At 31.5% G+C, this 20,137-nt stretch overlaps 2 protein-coding genes across 2 annotated transcripts in view; one reads left to right on the top strand and one right to left on the bottom strand.

The window, feature by feature from the left end:
* The first annotated feature begins 558 nt into the window (after window positions 1-558).
* On the top strand, window positions 559-19,684 carry LOC126781916 (facilitated trehalose transporter Tret1-2 homolog). The gene is made up of 4 exons (XM_050507040.1): window positions 559-1,025; window positions 15,053-15,450; window positions 17,493-18,254; window positions 19,115-19,684. The coding sequence occupies exons 1-4, from the start codon at window positions 974-976 to the stop codon at window positions 19,301-19,303; spliced, it is 1,401 nt and encodes a 466-aa protein (XP_050362997.1). The 5' UTR covers window positions 559-973; the 3' UTR covers window positions 19,304-19,684.
* The window catches only part of LOC126781906 (myrosinase 1-like), a 19,088-nt gene continuing 18,071 nt past the window's right edge, over window positions 19,121-20,137 (bottom strand). Inside the window, exon 7 of the mRNA XM_050507030.1 lies at window positions 19,121-19,628. Coding sequence (XP_050362987.1) covers window positions 19,421-19,628 — 208 coding nt within the window. The 3' untranslated portion in view covers window positions 19,121-19,420. The remainder of the gene's footprint in view (window positions 19,629-20,137) is intronic.

The following is a 20,137-nucleotide window of genomic DNA, read 5'->3' as shown; positions in this document are numbered from 1 at the left end:
GCAAATCTCTCATAGACTAATGGAATTGCCAGTTCTGAGTGGACATCGTACTCGTGACCGCCGATGTCGAAAGTAGGTGATAAGAGCACATTCATAACAATACCATATCAACTCCATAACAATGTTTAATTATATAATAATAATACATTACAATTGAACGTTTTATATAATCGTACAAATTATAATCCTATTATGTACATTTCTACGGTGTTATATAACATAATCAAGCAATAACCAGTAACGATAATTTTTGTTTATACACATATACAATAGGGTGAGTTTCGTTGTTATAATTCTGATAGTGTGCCAATAAAGCATTGTCTCGTAATGCGCGTCAAAGGAACGAATGTACGGTTTTATTATAGAACACTATTGATTAAAAATAACTTGTCTCTACAAATATTCGTAAGCAAATCGGCCAGCAGTAAAGCGGAGCGCGTGGACGCGGTGCACACGCACGACTCGAGCGTGTTTGCTGCTTGGCCCGCGATATCGACCTTCTTCTTATCAATATAAGAGCTGCTCGACACGCCGCTCAACTAACCCGACCGATAAACAAGAAGCAAAAGCGTGCGCCCGCGCCGATTCGCCTCATTCCATTCCACTCCTTGCGATTGGATCAGTTCGTTGATCGTTCGTCTCGTTTTTTCGTTCAGTTGTTCACTCGCCCTCGTCGCGTTAACATACTCTGCGTAACTTCTCGCAACATGTTCCAGCAAACCAACAACACATAAACCTTCCAAAATGAAGCCAAATCGGTTATAACGTTTGTTTTTAAACCCATTATATTTAGATCGAATATTTTATTTTTGTGATATTTAGTTATTTAACTTGTTATTATTTATATTCACACCATGGGTTCTTAATATTCTATTTAGATTTTTATTACTTTAAAAATTAGTGCTCAAGAAAATCTCATTCCAAATCGCCCAGTTAATAATATATAGTCTGATAGTAATAATTATTAATTACAATGACCGCAAAAACTCGTTCACATTGGAAGGAATATGGAACAGCACTATGTGGTAAGTTTATTTTCTAACCTATCTTTAAATGTCCATCAGTGTTATCCATATGTTCTGTTGCACTTCTTGTTTGTCTTGCATCACGTAATAGAATATTAATTTAAAGATCATTTAAACATGTGCTTAATTCTATATGTTTCTATTGAACTAAAGTAACATTCTGTATGTTACATTTGTTGCGGTTAGGTTTATCGCAAACACAAGTCCTCGAGCGGTTCGCTCGACATTTTAATGAAACGTGTTGAGTTTTGTACATACATACGTTGAGATTGTTCGTAGCTACGCAATATACATCCCCATTTCTATCATCACACTACTCTATGAGTCGTTTTAAATTTGTTGATAATGTGTCACTCAAAAATTGTTATATCATTGTTTTTATAAAAAAAAACTTAAAAAATGTGTATCATATATCAATATACAACAATGTGTAAAAACTGTCATATTAATTTGCGTATATTTTTAGTCCAATTAACGAAATGTAAATTATATTTTGATAAACTGACATAGTAATTAACTTTTAGTTAATAATTGTTACATTAACTTGACTTGAATATACTTGAGAGCAAGTATGACCATGTATAAAAATTCAATTATTTTTTTTGTGCATGTCTGTGACACATAAATAATTGCGTTCAGTTGTTTATTAAAAAAATATCATGTGAATAAAAAAACTCTTCTAAGTTTTCCTCACATTACAACATAAGTTTTTAAAACTTTCTAAACGGAATAGAGTTTTACAAATGTATGCTTTCGCTGTAACGACCAGTTTTAATCACTAAAAAAACTAATTCGAAATGTCGTATTAAATCTTGCAAATTTACATGGAAATATTCTATAAAATATACGTATATGTATGAATAAATAGGTACACCTTAAATCACTTATATTATGTTTAAATTTTTTAGCGCATTAACAAACGTCAAAACATGAATTTCCAACAATACAAGCCAAGACAGATCTCAGCAGCTATATTGAAAAAAATGCACTGTCTAACCGCAAAACTATTTTAATTATCACATCAATCAACGTTAAAATATCTTAAATAATAAGAAATATAACTATTTAAAAATGTAGCACGTTCTCTTTTAAAGTACTTTACAGACTTTTTTCTAAAAGAGGTCAAATTATACATAATTTATTCAAATCATTTGCAATATACCTATTTCATTGCGATATTTATCTAATATTTCCTAATGAAAAAAAGATTAGTTTATTTATAGCTACCGTAACAATATCGTGAACGAGTATTGAAGGGTAGGAAGCCTTGAAGGGCCACCTACCTATTGAGAATTATTGAAAAGGCAATCCCATTTTCTAAGAATCGCCAAGCGCGGGTATTCATAGGGTTGCCAGATACCAAATATATTTATATATCTTTGCATCAATAAAATATCTTTTTATCTTATATATTCATATTTCTTTAATATTTTTAGCTGTCATAGCAACTTTCAACGTTTGAATATTTCGTGAAAATAGAAAAAATATATGAATCATTAAACAAAGTGGTTATATAAATTCCTTTGATGCTTTCTTTCTGCAGATACAATAACCGAATGTGCTATGCGTCAACATTTTAATAATTTGGTATTTTAAATTTGATATTATAACCACCATTTTAGCAGTGTATTCATTACCGAAAATGATCAAATTTGAGTCATATTTAAAACAAAACTATTTTTAAAGGATTTTTCGTATTCATAAAATTATTTTAACGTTTCCTACAAGTATAATAAATTCGAAATATACATTTTAACTGTAAAAATATATTATTCAAAAATATTAATCCACAGTTTCATTGTTGTAAATACAGAAAGTTGTACACAGTATTGACACAAACAGACTATATTTGCAAACAAAAGTGGTTCCAAAGGCTTTTCATAGACCACGCGGTGAGAATGACTTTAATGTAACTACACATTGAGATATTGTTTTTATCTAATAAAAAACTACAGCGATATTTATAGTCAAAACAAATTACAATATTACATTTTATTCAAGCAGACTTACAAATACTTTTGATCCTCATTTTATGAAACAAATTAAATCTTGAGCATAAAATATACCTCAGTTCAGAATATAGATTCTTCCGAGAATAACTGAAAAGAAAGCCGGTAATTTAAAGTAAAGTAACATCCTGTGAATGTCCCACTGCCGGGCTAATGCCTCCTCTCAAACAACGAATACTAAATCAACCGTTTTTTATCATCTTGAATAAAAAATAATATGAATTATTTAAGAAAAAAATAACTCAATTTTTTTCACAATCACAATACTAATACTACATAACAAACTTTTATAACAGAATGTCGGTTCCTCAATATTGGCGTGCTTAAACAGGTTTGAATACATACTGCGTACGTAATATGCATAATAACTTTAATATAAATCATTGCAATACTCGAACAATCTTAATTTATAATCTGTGATTTAGATTCATCGTCCATAATGTACAGGTAAATCTTTACTAACGAACTCGCTCTTATTAAGAACAATTTATAATATAAAACATTAAAAAGCTAACCACGTGTGTTTTCAATTACATTAAAATTTAAAACTAATATATTTATTTACAACTAATTCCACCCGGCTTCGCCCGCTTGGTGGATTTCCAAGGTTGGTGGCGCATTGGCGATGTTATTGGTATTGGAATGGTTATTTTTTTTTATTTCAAAAAAATAATACGTATCACAAACAATATATACGATAGTAACCACAATAGTATTAAACTGTGTCGTAGGTTAGTATTTCTTACACCACCAATGTCTATGGGCGTTGGTGGTTGGAATACAATAATCAACATAATCAGTGAAATGGCTTTTAAATATATATATATATATATATTGGTACATTTATTCTTACGATATACTACTTTTGACATGAGTATTTAAAAGTTTCGCGTGAAAAGCTCTTAAAGATAGAGTATAAACAGAGGAAAAATATTATAATGTAATAATACGATAATGTTATTATTATTTTATAGCATTTTTTTTAAATTGTTATTTATCAGTGGTACAGACTTATTGACGAAATCAATCTCCCTTAGCGTACCTTAATGTCCACACGCTACATTTTGCCTGTGGAATGCAACTTGTAAGCATACCTGTACAAACCAGTTTGCGCAGTTAAGCGCGTTTGTACAATTAATTACTTCCTATTTTTCAGTTTGCGCGCTTTTACCTGAGCGTATAAAAACGTAGCTCAGTCTCGAAAAATTGCTACTAATAAAATAATGATCCTAATGAAATAATTTACTATGCATGACAAATAGCACAATATCAGCAATCTAAACTCAATGAGGTTTTTGCAAAGAGATGTCTATAGTAAAGTTTGGCAAAAATTATAGTTTTCGCGTGCTTACTTTCAAATATCTCACACGTTATTTCTTATCTTAAGATTTTACTTTTGCTTGTTAATATTTCACCTGAAATTAAAATATTCAGATTCCTGTTTATTTATTTCAACTAGTATTTGGAATTCATTCTGAGGATATTTATTTGCAAGTATTCAGGCGTCATTATCGAAATGGTTGACAGGCTGCCTAGTGATGTAAAAGTCGCAGGTACGATCCTAATACGTCGCTGAACCTAGCCGATAGAGCTAGCCGACAGATGACATTCCTGAGCCTAAACTTTTCTACGCGACTGTACTGTACTTTGTTGCTTATATAAATCTTGAACGCGTTGACTTAGAAACTTGAAATTTTGTATGCAAGTCAATAAAAGATACCCAAAAGACATAGTAATCACAAAAATGCGGCGCAGAAATTTTGAGCATTTTTTTTTTAATTTTCCTCCGGTAAAGGGAACGCGGTCTATTGAGCATGGCTACTATGCATATAAATCTTTAACGCGTTGTACAGTGTGTAAAGTACAGTGCAGTCGCGTAGAAAAGTTTAGGCTCAGGAATGTCATCTGTCGGCTAGTTTCAGCGACGTATCCTAATCCCTTGGACTATTTTCTTTATCACTCCTAAAACAACCGTTACGCTTAATTAGAGTTGTAAATAGAAATACTAGTAATTTCCTTAAAACGGGCATTGCTAATATAGAATAATATAAATAGAAAATATCTGATGTATAGAATAACACGCTGCAATTTATTTTTTCTATTGGCAATGCTATCAATTATGTTTTTTGTTAATTTTGAATAATGATGTATTATCATAAATTCATTATCTAATAAAGATCATTTACAAATCAAAATTATAAATAGCTATTTATTCTCCAATTATCCATATCAAAATCGATTTCCCGTGTTAAAGGGACCTTTTGTTTAGTATAACGATATCAAAATTTCTTACTTGAACGTAATCTTTATATTTTTAATGTCACTCGTCAATATTCTTTGATAATGTCTCATTAAGTTAATTAAGAAGTTGAAATTATTTATCTCATTAAAAATATTATAATGATCCTATTGTTTATTTAATATCATTGTATCGAAGAAGTAATAATATGATACTCACTTTTGATTTCTTGCAAATATCTAATTATATATTTTTAAACGTCACTATTTGTTTGTTTTTTTTGGAACTTTACTTTTATCTGGCTGGGGCACGTGCCATAACAGCCAGAATCATAAAATCTTTATTAGTACAATAATATATAATCACCTAAGATCGAAATTTGTGCGTAATAAATTCAGATAGTGATATTTATCAACACAATTACCAATCTTAACAATTTAATGCAATAAAATTAATCTGCATTTTTTCCGTATTTATTATACTTCGGATTAGATATGAAAATAAAATCATTCTTTTATTTCCCTTGTTAAATTTTAAAATATATTTTTTTTTATCAATAGTGGAGATTTACCTACGCTACCAGTTGTCACCAAAGAGTCCTCACACCGACTCAGGCAATACTGCCTTCTTTGTTCGGCCCTTGCCCAAATAACCACGCCAGCTTACTTTAGGTAGTCAAAACGCTTTGCTATTAGTCCATTAACATTAAATCACTAAACATCACATCTTAAACAGTGCTATTGAGACTTGAATATTTATGCATCTTCTAAATCAAATTTGTAACTTAAGGTATTAAATAACGTTAGCTTAAGAATATATGTCATATTTTTTATGAATAGAATTTATGCACAAAACCTAATACTTAATAATATTATAGTACGTAATGAATTATTGTAAAAAAGCCGAGATGGCCTAGTGGTAAGAAGGCGTGAATCTTAACCGATGATCGTGGATTCAAACCCGGGCAAGCACCACTGAATTTTCTTGTGCTTAATTTGTGTTTATAATTCATCTCGTGCTTAACGGTGAAGGAAAACATCGTGAGGAAACCTGCATGTGTCTAATTTCAATGAAATTCTGCCACATGTGAATTCTACCAACCCGCATTGGAGCAGCGTGGTGGAATAAGCTCCAAACCTTCTCCTCAAAAGGGAGAGGAGCAGCAGTGGGACATTAACAGGCTGTTACTGTGTAATGAATTTGAATAAGGAATCATTTTAATAATATTAAGCATCCTAAGCGAAGGGTCTTTTATTGCGTCTTAGATCCTTGCCAGATTAAATAAATTGTAAATCCGTACTAATATTATAAATGCGAAAATGAGTTTGTTTGTTTATCACGCTTTCAAATGTTTACAACTCGAGAGATCCTCAAAAAATGTTGCCTACACTTTATCAGGCGAGAACATACTACCTAATACAGGCTATCTAACAGCTCACACGACGCGGGTGAAGCCGTGGGCAAAAAACTAGCAATTTATAAAAAGTAAGAAACCATAATACCATCGCTTTTTTTAGTAAAATTTGTAATGCACCGGATATATTTATTGGGGTCTATCGAAAACTTTTTCTAAAAATACCTTTTCTTACAAGTCTCAAAATCTGTATACGGTAAATTTAATTGTGTATGAAATGTGAATGAAATATATAAAAGTACTTTAATCAAATATGTATGCAAAATTGTGATATTTTCAGTCAGTAATTCATTCTTATCAACGAAGACTTTGTAAGTATTAATATTGATCATCTATTGGGCTCTTTATAAGTTACAAGGATTAAAAACTTATATTGAAATCACAACTTTTAATTCATTTAAGTATTGACTATTAAGAAAACGACTTATATTTTGGTCGCATTGCTGCATTTGTAACAAATATTGATAATGAAATTAATTTAATTTATTAAATTTCTGTGATCGCAATAAACGATAATACGAAATCTTTTACTCTATATAATAAATACGTACACATAAAATGTATGTATTGAAGTCAACGGTACATGTGAGTGACGTCGTAGATTCTGTTGGCTCGCAATTTCCTCCGCTCGGAGAGAGTAGCTTCAGTGTCTCGCTGTTTATAAACAATGCCTCTATATATTTTATGCTTGAACTGCTCTGTTCTTAGAAATATTTGCTTTGCGATTCGCAAACGTGAGACTTGTATTAACCGGGACGAAAATAGCAAATAATTATCATTGCCAAGACATTTTTTAAAAGAGTGTTCTCTATATGTTTTTTCAATATCACATTTTACTATATTGTATACCTATTATTTGATAAAAAAAAATGTTTATTGCTGAACGTGTATATATGTATATTATCGGAGTGATTCAATAAACTCAACAATAAAATACTTAAGCTCATCTATAAATTACAGAAATAATTTATAAGCTTATTAAAACGAATGATTTAAATTTTATATATATAATCTAAATCATAAATACACAAGTATATCCATTATGACGTCAAGATATGTGTGAACAGTTGCGTTTGCCACGGATGATTCAAACATAATATTGCCATTAAGATAACTATAAGTAAATAACCACTCTTGATCTAGCAAAGAAAACGCATCATACGAGTACATTAGATCGAAAATTCTGCATTAATTTTAAATAATTCTAAAGTCTTGTACTAGGGTAATTTTTTTACTATTATTTTATTGGAGGCAAAAAAGCGATTACAATGACTTATCCCTTAAACCGGAACACAGAAATACAAAGTATTTTATCGTTTGGCGGTTGATTGGGGTGAGTAGGCTACCAAAAATTCCACCTACCGAACGAATATCGAAACATTAGTGACAAAATAAGTGACTTGTGTTTTTTTATTGGGAATAGTTTGGCTGACTGGCAAATGACTCAGGTGATTGCTTGCAAAAAGCCCTACCGTCAAATAATACCATCTTTGTGTTATACTTATTAAATAATTGTAATCCTCCAGACCGGTTTCGACCAGAATCTCGAGAGAGATTAGCCAATTGCGCAGGACAGATTATAGTGCACAAGTGTGTGCGCAAATACAAATGCACTCTCTATTCCTTAACTCTCACAATCCGATGGGACGGCAATCCGACACGACCGGAAAGAGTTTAGGCGCAGCACCAACGACTATACGAGCTTTCCGAGGCAAGGGAGTCTACACACTTCAAACTTCCAGACTCCGGGCTGTTATTGAAAATTTTTGACAGAAAAACTCAATAACTTGTAAAACACATTGTCTTTAAAACCTGTTCGTTATAATTCAAACCGACCAATGACGATGAATAACAGCTAATGACGCGACTCACTTGTTGTTCACGACTCTTATCAGCAACAGATGCCAAAGAAAGCAACTGGTTTTTTAAATGTATCACCTGCCGATTTGACCTCCATTATAATTTTTAAAAATTTCCATTTTTTTTTGTTATTAGGTATTTAACGTTGACATTTAATATACGAGAAATATAACTTCTGTGTTTTATTAAGATATTAATTCTTGCATTTTCATTTCATTTTGCAAATTCGTTACCATCGAAATAATTAATTATTATTTAATTTTTACTTTCGTGTCTTTTTCTACTTAAAACTAACGTATCTTTTATACATATAAATATGATAAAGACTGCGCTTAACTTACTCGACATTGTTGAGTAAATTGAATTCAATTAGGTGATAATTCTAACAACACCATAAGTTTTAGTAGAGAAGATTTTTTTCAAAGACAAAGCATAGGAAATATGTTATTAAAACACGTATAATAAGTTCTTTTTTTTGTAGCAGGAGAGCTATTATATAAAAATATATATGAAACTCAATGCAATAATATGACTGTTATACTATAATATAAATAATAATAAAATATTGCCTTCCTGACCGATTTCGGCCACGGCGGCCAATCTCAAGAGAGATTAGCCAACTACGCAGGAGATATTATAGTGCACAAGTGTATGCGCAAACACAGGTGCACTCTCTTTACCCTAATTCTCATAATCAGATGGGATGGCAATCCGACACGACCGGAAAGAGTTGAGGTGCAGGACCAACGACTTTACGTGCTTACCGAGGCACGGGAGTGAACACTCTTCCAAATTCCGGACTCCGGGCTGCTACTGAGAATTTTCTGACAAAAAAAAACCAATAACTTTTTATTGGCCCGAGCTAGGAACCCAGAAGCTCAGAAGAAGGTCTGCGGCCTTACGTCAAGTCCTAATGGCTTCGATCAACGATACAGTCAATATACTAGGATACTATAATATATATGTATAATATATTAACACCGTAGTGTAAATCGATTTTTATAATTTTACGAGTAAGGTTTTGAAAGAATAGCAGTCTATTAAGTCTTTTGAAGTTTAATTACATTCAAAAAGTTGACAAAAGTTTCCATATAACCTAATCGAATATTCATATACTAATTATATCATTACTTTATATTTATTAATTTTTTATTCTATAAATAGGAGGATATACACATTCATTGCCAAATTATGTCTATCGCGATAAGTTGCGTGTAACTAATTAACCATTAACCAATTATATAAATATTTCATACATTTTACATTGATAAAAATTTAAGTCTCTATAAGAGATTTGGAACTTTATTCACTAGGCACTGTTGGCGGATGGGGCAGAATGTCATCCGACACATAAATACCTCACGATGTTTTATCTCACCGAGCACGAGATAAAATATTTTAAACAATAATATTGCACATGAAAACTAGTGCGACTTGCCCAGTTTTGAACCAGCAAAATTCGGTTAAAATTCACGTGTTCTTTCCACTGGGCTTCTTTGATATTTATGGTGGTCAAACACATTATTGTTTCCGTTCACTCGCTCACTTAGAACGGTGCAACACATGCGCTTGGCACGTGCTAACAGTCATTTATTAACTAATGTAAATAAAATATCAATATTGCAACAAAACATTAAGATACGTATTGCATTTTCTTGGGGGCAGAATTATGTAGTAAATGAAATTCAAGGCTATTCGTCTTTGGAGGCGGTGAATTAAAGATGTATAAATAGAGCAATAATGAAGTATTGAATGAACGCATTTTTTGTTGCTTCACTAACTTAGTTATACAGCGATAATTGTAATGCAATGATGATCTTAAAAATAACGTACTACTCTACGCTAATAGACTTTATATGTACATTCTATTTAGCGTATGTACGTTAGCAAATTTTGGCATAAAAAAAGATTTATTTAATTGTTAGTTGTTTATCATTATTTCATACATAGTACGGCGTAAAATAATAAACATGAGGAAATTAATAACAACGAATTTATAGGCGCCAATTTAGTCAGTTTCTTAGAACAAGAAGTAAATATAACAGAAATGTTAACTTCTATTGTATTTACAAATATTGAAATTATTTAATATTATTAATCAACAAAATGTGTGAACAGATAATGAAAATTGATCATCAAATACAGGATAAGATTAATAGATTTTAATATTATATAAAGTGATCTTACAAAGAAAAATTGCTTAGCGTTTAAGAGAGAAACTCTTTCTGTCATCATTTCTAAGAGGGAGATCTCTGTATCTTCTGCACTGCTTAATAATCACCCCCCCCCCCCTCAAAACAATTATAGGTTTATATGTATAACATGTATAGGTATAGATATACATTAAACATAAAAATTTTGATGCCATTTCTGTGTTACATTGTTTCGAGATACAACTGTCGCTTGCGTCACCCGTCGCGCCCCGCGTCGTTCCGCCCAACGACCTCGTACACAGGTCACGTAAAAACATTTATTACAAATGTTATTTATATACCTACTATAGGGTGAACAACATGACTAAATTATATGACAATTCCTGAAATGAGACCTCAATTGAATTATTTTTTGCACTGAAGTTCTGTCGACACAGAATGGGACATTTCAGTGTAAGCTTTTGAGTGCATATCAAAAATTTTCTCAATATACAATGTGAGATGAGTATCTCTCTTCCAATTAAAAGGATGGTTATAAGAAATATAAATTTGACAATATCAGTCCAAATTTTAATTTTCTTAACATGGACGAGGTATAAATTTAAACGCCATGAATATAATTTAATAAAAAAACTTAGAATTATTTTCGTATTATTTTTAACTACAATGGTGACTTTAAATAAATCTTATGATTTTTTGCCAAATTAAATGTACACGGTATGTCTATAAATAAATCGCCGTAAACAGATATGTTTTTTTTATTATTGTTTGGTATACCTCATACATTCGTTTGGCAGCAGAGCTTTACATTGTTGGTTTGTGTGCCTTAAGTAGATAGAATCATTAAATCAACAAACAGACTAAGCTTATAAATTCGGCGTCAATATATAAATAAAATTAACTCTACAATGTAGTTATCAAATTAAGCAATCGATGATGTCAGAACAATTCTAGGATATATACGCAGGTTATATAGATAATTCGTAAGATTTATTATACATATTAACCTTTCTATAATAATAATAACAAGAAATGATAACAAATTATGTCTAGCACATTATGAAAATGTATTTAAGCGTTTTACGTCTATGCTAAAATTCTCATTACACTAGCTCGGCTATTTATAATACTATATCTTTAAATAGTACCTATGTAATTTCTTATATATCGTTTGTTTCATTAATTTATCAAATGAACAAGTCAGCGTTCATCATGATAATTCGAAGATGTTTTTCATTACTTATACCTATATTACCGAAACGTATAATTTTAACAACAATTAAATATCGCAGAATGAATTTCAATAATTTGTTCTCATTAATTATATTATTTTGATTTATTCAGATAAACAATTACATCAGTTGAAGTAATATATGTAAAATGATGACTCGAATGTATTCGACAATTCATATTATAATAATTATCTTTAATGTCCAATTAAAAATATGAACGCATAATGAATACTTATTATCGTATTATACGTTTATATAAATAAAAACATAAGTGTACTATTCATTGAAGTGAACATCAATTGAGAATGGAAACAGCCCGAAGTCTTTACGTAAATAATCTAATCAAAAAATCCCAAGTAATTCCAAATGAAATACAACGTAGAGTATAAAGTACAATGCATGCTTGGTAGATTCTGTTGACTGTTATCTTTTTTTTATAAGTTTTTCATGACATATTAAATTCATTTCAGTTCTCTTGGATATCATTTTAAATTTTTAACATCGCATTTTAATTATGAATTATTTAAATAATAACTTTAACCTTCATTTAAAACGCTATATATGAAGAATATATAAATTATTAAATGATTAGAGGGATAATATAAGAGATGGCTTATCTCTTTAATTATTATCTATATAAATAACGAATTGAAGTGCTTATAGATAATAATAGAATTTTCTAGAAAATAACAACATAAGAAGCTTAAACGGCGATAATAAACATCGTAAACGAACCGTGTGATTGTACGCGTTAAAATATACGACTATACACGAACGTATAATCGTGAGATTCGTCCATTTATATATTTGTGACCATTCAAAATGTTGTGCCAACTGGCAATCGGTATATGTCCCCAAAATTATAGCACTCTTCAATATCAACATTCTGAACACGTTATATTCAAATTAGTGTAGGTCGATGTAGACACATTTTTTGCGATGTACATTATAAAATAATATCATTTATGTAGATGGAAATATAATTAAACATTGTTTTAAATCGGTCGTTGAGAATCAAGAATAACGCACGACCCCTTTAACATAGCCCCTTTTCTTTACCTATTTATTCGGTTTCCGCTCTTGTCTGCGAATCGGGTAATTTAATTTCGTTCAATAGCTTTCATCCTCATTCTGCTATCATTTTAAATTGTCGCATTACGCGTATTTGAACTCTGTCTAATGATATAAATTGCTTCGGCTATGAGAACTGTTGATTTATTTAGGTAGTTTTCGTCAATTAATCCTATCCTAAAATATATCAGAATTACAGAAAAGGACAAAGGACACTTAAAACTTACGACCGCCCCCACCCCTGTCTCACGCGGGTTCACCCGCGGGCGAAAACTAGTTATGCATACATTTCAAATATGTGTATGAATAACGTAATAAATTATTAAAATTAAAAACTATAAAAAGTGTTTTGATTAGAAAAATCGTAAAACTAAGATAAATTTACTTGAAATTAATTTGTATGTATAAAACAGAAAAAACGTTATTTTTTAATAAATGTTTCCGCGTATTGTTAGCGATAAGCAGGTTCGGGAAACGTCGTGGATAGTTAAAACCGGTCAGAAGTTTCCACAAATAAAGTGATAAGAGGCCGAAACGATAACCAATCGACTTAAATGCGTAAGAGTAGTCCACGCCCAAACAAACGAAAAGAAATGCGCATATTTATTCGTAATTCATGACAAATATTGTAATTAAATAAAGCAACAATCTGTAACTGTCTGACAGCTGGCAAAGACTCTGCTATTAAAGAAAAGCATTGGCGCTTTCCACAACACCGCTCCATTGCAGGCTGGTGGAAGATGTAACAAAATAAATTTCCACCGAAACAGATTTTCTTGAAATAGCAGGAGATTAATTATCTATACATATACAAATAAATAAAATGGAAGTGTCCATCTATGATGTCAAAATACTTGACTCTTTTTTAGTTAATACGGCTATTTGCGTATTCCCAAAACCCTACTAATAAACCGTATTTTTTATTTTACATTATCACTGCCAACTAATAATTATTATTTTATATACTCATAAGTCAAATAGGCATTATGTACGCTAAAATAGCATAATTTGAAGAGTTTTCGTCACAAAAATGAATTCAACGCTGTCAAAACTGCGGGTTTTGCAAGTTATAAAAATAAATCAAGCACGTGAAACTCACCCGGGCTAAGCCCGCAACCCGCTAAACCCGCAACTTCGGTAAAGATTCACGCGTTCTACTCACTAAATAATTATTAACAAAATTGTTTTTCCAAATTCAAAATTCAAATCAAAATACAATTTTATCGTCATGTTATAAATTAGTGCTTAGTTTCATTAAAGTGTAAATGTGTATATTCTTTTTGAAACAATAAAATCTTAAACCACACAATAAACTTCATTTAAGCAGGCTCTTACAAACTTTATTATTTTATAAGGTTAATTTTAATAAAAATCTACAGTTTTGAAATGTAGATTCTACCGAGAATAACCGGCGAGAAAATCTCTGTATGAGTTACTCATTATAAAATTTACAATAATTATATCTAGGTATGCTGTAATATAAAATCCTGTACAGTATAACAAGCCTTATTTATTAAAGTTTTCTAAACATGAGTTTTAAATTTATTTATTGATAAACCAAAAAGTTCTGCGCAATTTTATTATAAAATACTTCTCGTATACCAAACATATACTGATCACATAGTTACATAATACGTTAACTGCTATTTGTTTATCTGGAACATTAAATAAGCTTAAAATGTAATTTTACTGTAGGTATGTCCACATGCTCGTATCTCATGTTTGGAGTTGTTTCTCAACATTAACCGATAACTCTTGTAAACCTTTGAAATATCGATACAATTATATTTATCAACGTAATCTGTAAAGTCCGTTTCATCTTTTATTAACTTTTCCATGTTAGTACTGCTTTTATCAGAATCAATATTTTTCTGGTATATTTTTTCCAAATATAAATAAACGTGATGTTATTGATTAATATAAGGTCACTTAGATACAGATATGCCCTTGGGCTAAAAAATCACCTAACTATCTTCTCCATACCTACATTCGATAAATGAATATGATTAACTAATTTGTATTTAATTTTATATTTTCTCTTTTTTTCAGCCACACTCATTACTGCAACAGCAGGAACCTGCTACGGCTGGCCATCACCAACGCTGCCTTATTTACAATCTGCGGACAGTTCAATACCAACATCACCAGATGAGGGATCATGGATAGTTTCTATAATGATCTTATGTTCAGCACTAACGCCCATTCCCTCTGCCTACTTGGCCGATCGCTTTGGAAGAAAGACAACGCTTCTTCTTGGAGCGATACCTTTTATACTCGGCTGGGTGCTGGTCATCGTAGCTAAATCAGTAGCCGTTCTTTACGTCGCCAGAATGTTTTCTGGTCTTGGTTACGGAATAGTGTACACTGTTGCCCCAATGTACACAGGTGAAATTGCAACTAACGAAGTCAGAGGTGCACTTTCTACTCTTATTACATTAATGAACAAGGTGAGATTATATTCATTTAGCTAATGATTTTTTTAAATTTAATATATATAATAAGTAGGCATATTGGCTAATGGGTTACCTGATCGTAATTGATCACAACCGCTCATAGACACTAGTACTCGCAGAAATATTAACCATTATTTACAACGCCAATGCACCACCAACTTTAAACTAAGATGACCCTTGTTTCTGTAGTTACCCTAAACCCTATATCAAAAACTATCGCAAGTAAAATCCCTAACGTTACGATCTTAATTGTGAATGTTATTTATCGTTTAAACACTGACTTCTGCCTTTGTGCCATCAATGCTTAAATAATCATACTCTACAGCATAGGCCGCATAATATCAATTACAAGTAATTTTATAAAGAAGAACGATGAATGTTACGATGAAACAGATTATAAAGTTATAGATATGTAATTTACGAAAGAACTAATCTCCATATCAGTGGTTGTAAATATAAGCAAATTATATACATAAATAAGCTCATATCATGTGTTAAATACATAAATGAACTAGTATCGTTTGAATAATTTATATAAATAAACTTGTTTGAGTCGAAATTAGTCATCATTTTGCACCAATTATTTTTCTACAATAAAAATTAGACCCTTTTATGTGTAGCACCATGACACTGCTCAAATAATATGAGTATTATTTCTTATCTTTCGTAAATAATACATAAATCACAATGTTCACGTATTGATATTATAATATTAACTGTAACATTTTTAAATTTCGCATAAAAAATAGATTTTTATCATAAAATATGGTATCTGTATCTATTCTCATATATGAATAGATAGATATCAATTCTTGTTTTAATGAGTATTGTATTTATAAACACATAATTGTGTTGTACGTGTTTCTTTAAACGGATATTTATTATCTTAATATATAAACGTTCTCTTTTTTCCCAAGCCCAGCATTCAAGGTCTGGGCTATTGAAATGTTTTTATGCAATTTTATGAGTAATCACAACAGGTTAATAATAACTTAAATACCTAAGTAAACTTCAAAAATGGCGTTTCTATTTTCATAACGAGGATGTTGTGATATTCCACACCTTTTCAATTATGTATATCCTGGTGCTAATACAAATATTCGTTTAATGTTGATATATTGAAATTTGAAACTTAAATGAGTCATTAACATTGTTAGATGGTAATCGCTACCGTGTACGTTATGAACAAGTATTCCACAGATTATAATTTAAAAATAACAATCAATCAGTGTTATGTCCCTTGAGCCTAATAGCAATCTCTCTTCCAATCGGAACAGCAATACAGTGTATTAATGTTTTGCGGTAAAGGTGATCTGATTTGTGGGTTGTACTAGCAATCCCTACCACGATTAAAATTAATCATGATGTCCTCCTAAGAGATTATGACCACGGCTGCTATTTGCAAGGGAAACTACTACAATCCTCCCAGGACACTTTATAAAGCACAAGTGTGTTCTAATTCCTTCAACCGCATAGTCCGAGCAAAGCAATTCAACACGATCGATTAACAAGCAATTAATACGTAGGGATACAGTCTTTGCGTGTTTTAGTGTGCTTGCTAACACTACACACTTTCAGAATCCAAACTGAGAATTTCTTGGTAAAAAAAACCGGAAACTTTAAATTACCCCCGATTCCCCGCCTCATCTGATACAATAATACAATTATAACGAGATGTACATAAGGACTAATCTATATAAAATAAATTCAAAAAATATCAGTAGTAATTCACAATCTATTCAAACATATACATATATTATTAATTGTATTTTTGTACATTTCTTATATGAAATAGATTCTCTCAGATTCTTCTAGATCTCATTTGATAGATTATATTATACATCTACCAGAAATCTCGTAAGGCTTATAGTTGAATCTTGACATTTATTTATAAAAAAATACTGCCTCTCATTATATTTTAGTATAATTATCTTATAAAATTTAATTGGCTATAATCATCAAAAATTTAAGTGTTCACTAAAATCCCTAAATCCTTAAACACGAGTCATTAAAGAATGTTTATGTTTTAATTTCAGGTCGGTATTCTTGCCCAATACTGCATCGGCCCCTTCGTACCGATGCGAACTCTAGCAGCCATTAACTTGATCCTACCCATTTCGTTCGTAATTACTTTCATCTTTCTACCAGAATCGCCTTACTACTACTTAAAGTTTGAACGCAGTGAAAGAGCGGAGAGATCCCTCAGGAAATTACGAAGTGGTGATATAAGATTAGAACTGAAGAACATAGAAGTCAGCGTACAAGAGGATATGAAGAACAGGGGCACGTGGTGTGATCTTTTATCAGAGGCTACTAATAGAAAGGCTCTCTGGATCAGTCTTGGAATTTTCACCATTCAGCAACTCTGCGGCAGTGCTGCTGTAGTTGCATATGCTCAAGTTATATTCCAAGTCACTGGAAGCCACATTGAGCCCTACCAGGAATCGATCATCCTGGGATGCGTGCAAGTGGCAACCTGTTGTTTATCAGTGGTCCTAGTTGACCGTCTTGGAAGGAAACCTTTGTTGCTATTATCAGCTCTTGGCGTTGGATTAATGAACGGGACCATTGGTACATATTTCTACTTCTACTTTTCAAACAAGACTAATATGGAGTATCTTCATTGGCTGCCTATTACGGCTATTTTAATTTACATAGTTTGCTACGCTATTGGACTATCGACGGTCCCTTATGTGATTATCGGAGAAATGTTCCCAACTAACGTCAAATTATACGCTTCGTGCGTAGCTCATATCTACACTGGATTTTCAATGTTTGCGGTCCAAAAACTTTTCCAGGTAATTATCAGTAATATTTTTTTTATAATATATATAATTTTATTTTACTAAATTCAAATTGAAATTTCTTTAATTTATATAGAAGCATTACACTTACTGATTGATACTCAATTTAAAAACTACCACTGCACCTGATAAAAACGAAGAAAGATGATCGTTTCCTTTCTCCGTTTCTTATCAGCTCTAATGTAAATAATCTATAATACTAATATGTAATGTATGTAATGTAATGTAAGTAATGTAATGTATGTAATGTAAATAATCTATAATACTATATTAACCAACTATCAGACTGCTTACAAAACCCATTCAGGTAAAATCATTAATCCACACTAATATTATAATTGCGAGGCTGTTTCAATTCAAGAGTGAGTTTGTTTATTTGTTTCGCTTTCAACTACTCAACTGATCATCATGAAATTTTGCATGCACGTTGTCAGGGATACAGAGAAGAACATAGGTTACCTAATAATTCCGCCCCTCTCGTCACACGGGCGATGCCGCGGGCGAAAACTAGCGAACAATAATTTTCCGCACATAAATCGTATTACTAATAATTAATCGCTCTATATTTAGATATATATCTATTAATATAAATATTCAAGTATAATTTCCTATTGTAAATGTTTTTTATCACTTGGTATCTGTTTTACATCGCAACTTATTAATTAAAATAAAAAATTAATAACCTATCAAAACATATGTTTGATAGATTATTTTAGATATAAAACGAATTTTTTGCACATACATTTTTTCTTAGGTTTTTTTTTTTGGATAATGGATAGCAGGTCTTTCTTTATGTATTTAAGACAATTACAAAATACATTATTCATTAACTCGTATTCATTATCTCATTTCAGGTAGTAAAGGACGCTTGGGGTATATACACAGTATTCTGGGGCTTCTCGGTGTTCTCCTTTTTGGGGCTATTGTTCATGATGGCGGTGCTGCCCGAGACCAAGGGCAAGTCGTTCGCGTGCATCCAAGCCCAGCTAAGGAGAGACGTCGCAAGAGACAACGCTAGCAAACTCATGACCGTCGAGTATTAATACAGCTAGCTTAGCATAGGCTTAAATTAGGGATCAAGTCGAAATGAAACTTAAGTTATCGAGTAATTAATGTAATGATAGTTTTACATACGTACTTAGTGGTGTAAATATACTACGTCATACGACTAGCCTATAAAGGGGTAACATGGAAAGTATTGTGGGGATGAGGTGCGAACCCCCGGAGAAGGCGGTGAAGTCTTCGGGGTCGTAGTTGGCGGGCAGGGCGCGTGACGACACAACCTTCGCGTATAGCCTTGCTGAGTCCTTCGGCGTCCTCGTCCTATTGGGACTGTTGAAATCGACCAAGTAAAGACCGAAGCGGGACCTGCAATTGCATTTACAAACATGATGAGTGAAAATATATCAAGATTTGAGACAAAATGTGTTTTATTTAAATTTCCTTTCGAATATACATTAATATATAAAACCCCTTGTCACTGTTAATGAACTTAATCTTAGAGACGATTCCTTATTTTGTACATCTGTGTAAAAAAGTTTTTTTTTATATTGTTATTCGAATCGCAATATTTTTTAAAAATTGCTATTTTAGCATTCTGAATTGTCAGCAGGAAATTATTAAATACTTCAATAACGCAATTATAATTGTGACGTTGAAATGTTTATTTTATTCACAATTAAGTTATATAACACATTAGGCTATCAGCTATGGTGACACCTATAAAAAAACCTATTGAACCCTGAGTGGTTGGCTAACGGAACATTGAACCAATTTTGTGAAACTGCTGGTCATAAAATCCAAAAAATGGCCCAGAGATGGCGTTGTCTGTAGTTCTTTACAATTTTATAATTGATTTGATTAATAGCATGATATAT

Source organism: Nymphalis io, chromosome 1 (genome assembly GCF_905147045.1).
Source record: "Nymphalis io chromosome 1, ilAglIoxx1.1, whole genome shotgun sequence".
Lineage (NCBI taxonomy): Eukaryota > Metazoa > Arthropoda > Insecta > Lepidoptera > Nymphalidae > Nymphalis > Nymphalis io.
The sequence above is the reverse complement of the archived record's forward strand: the minus strand, read 5'-3'. Positions and strand labels throughout refer to the sequence as shown.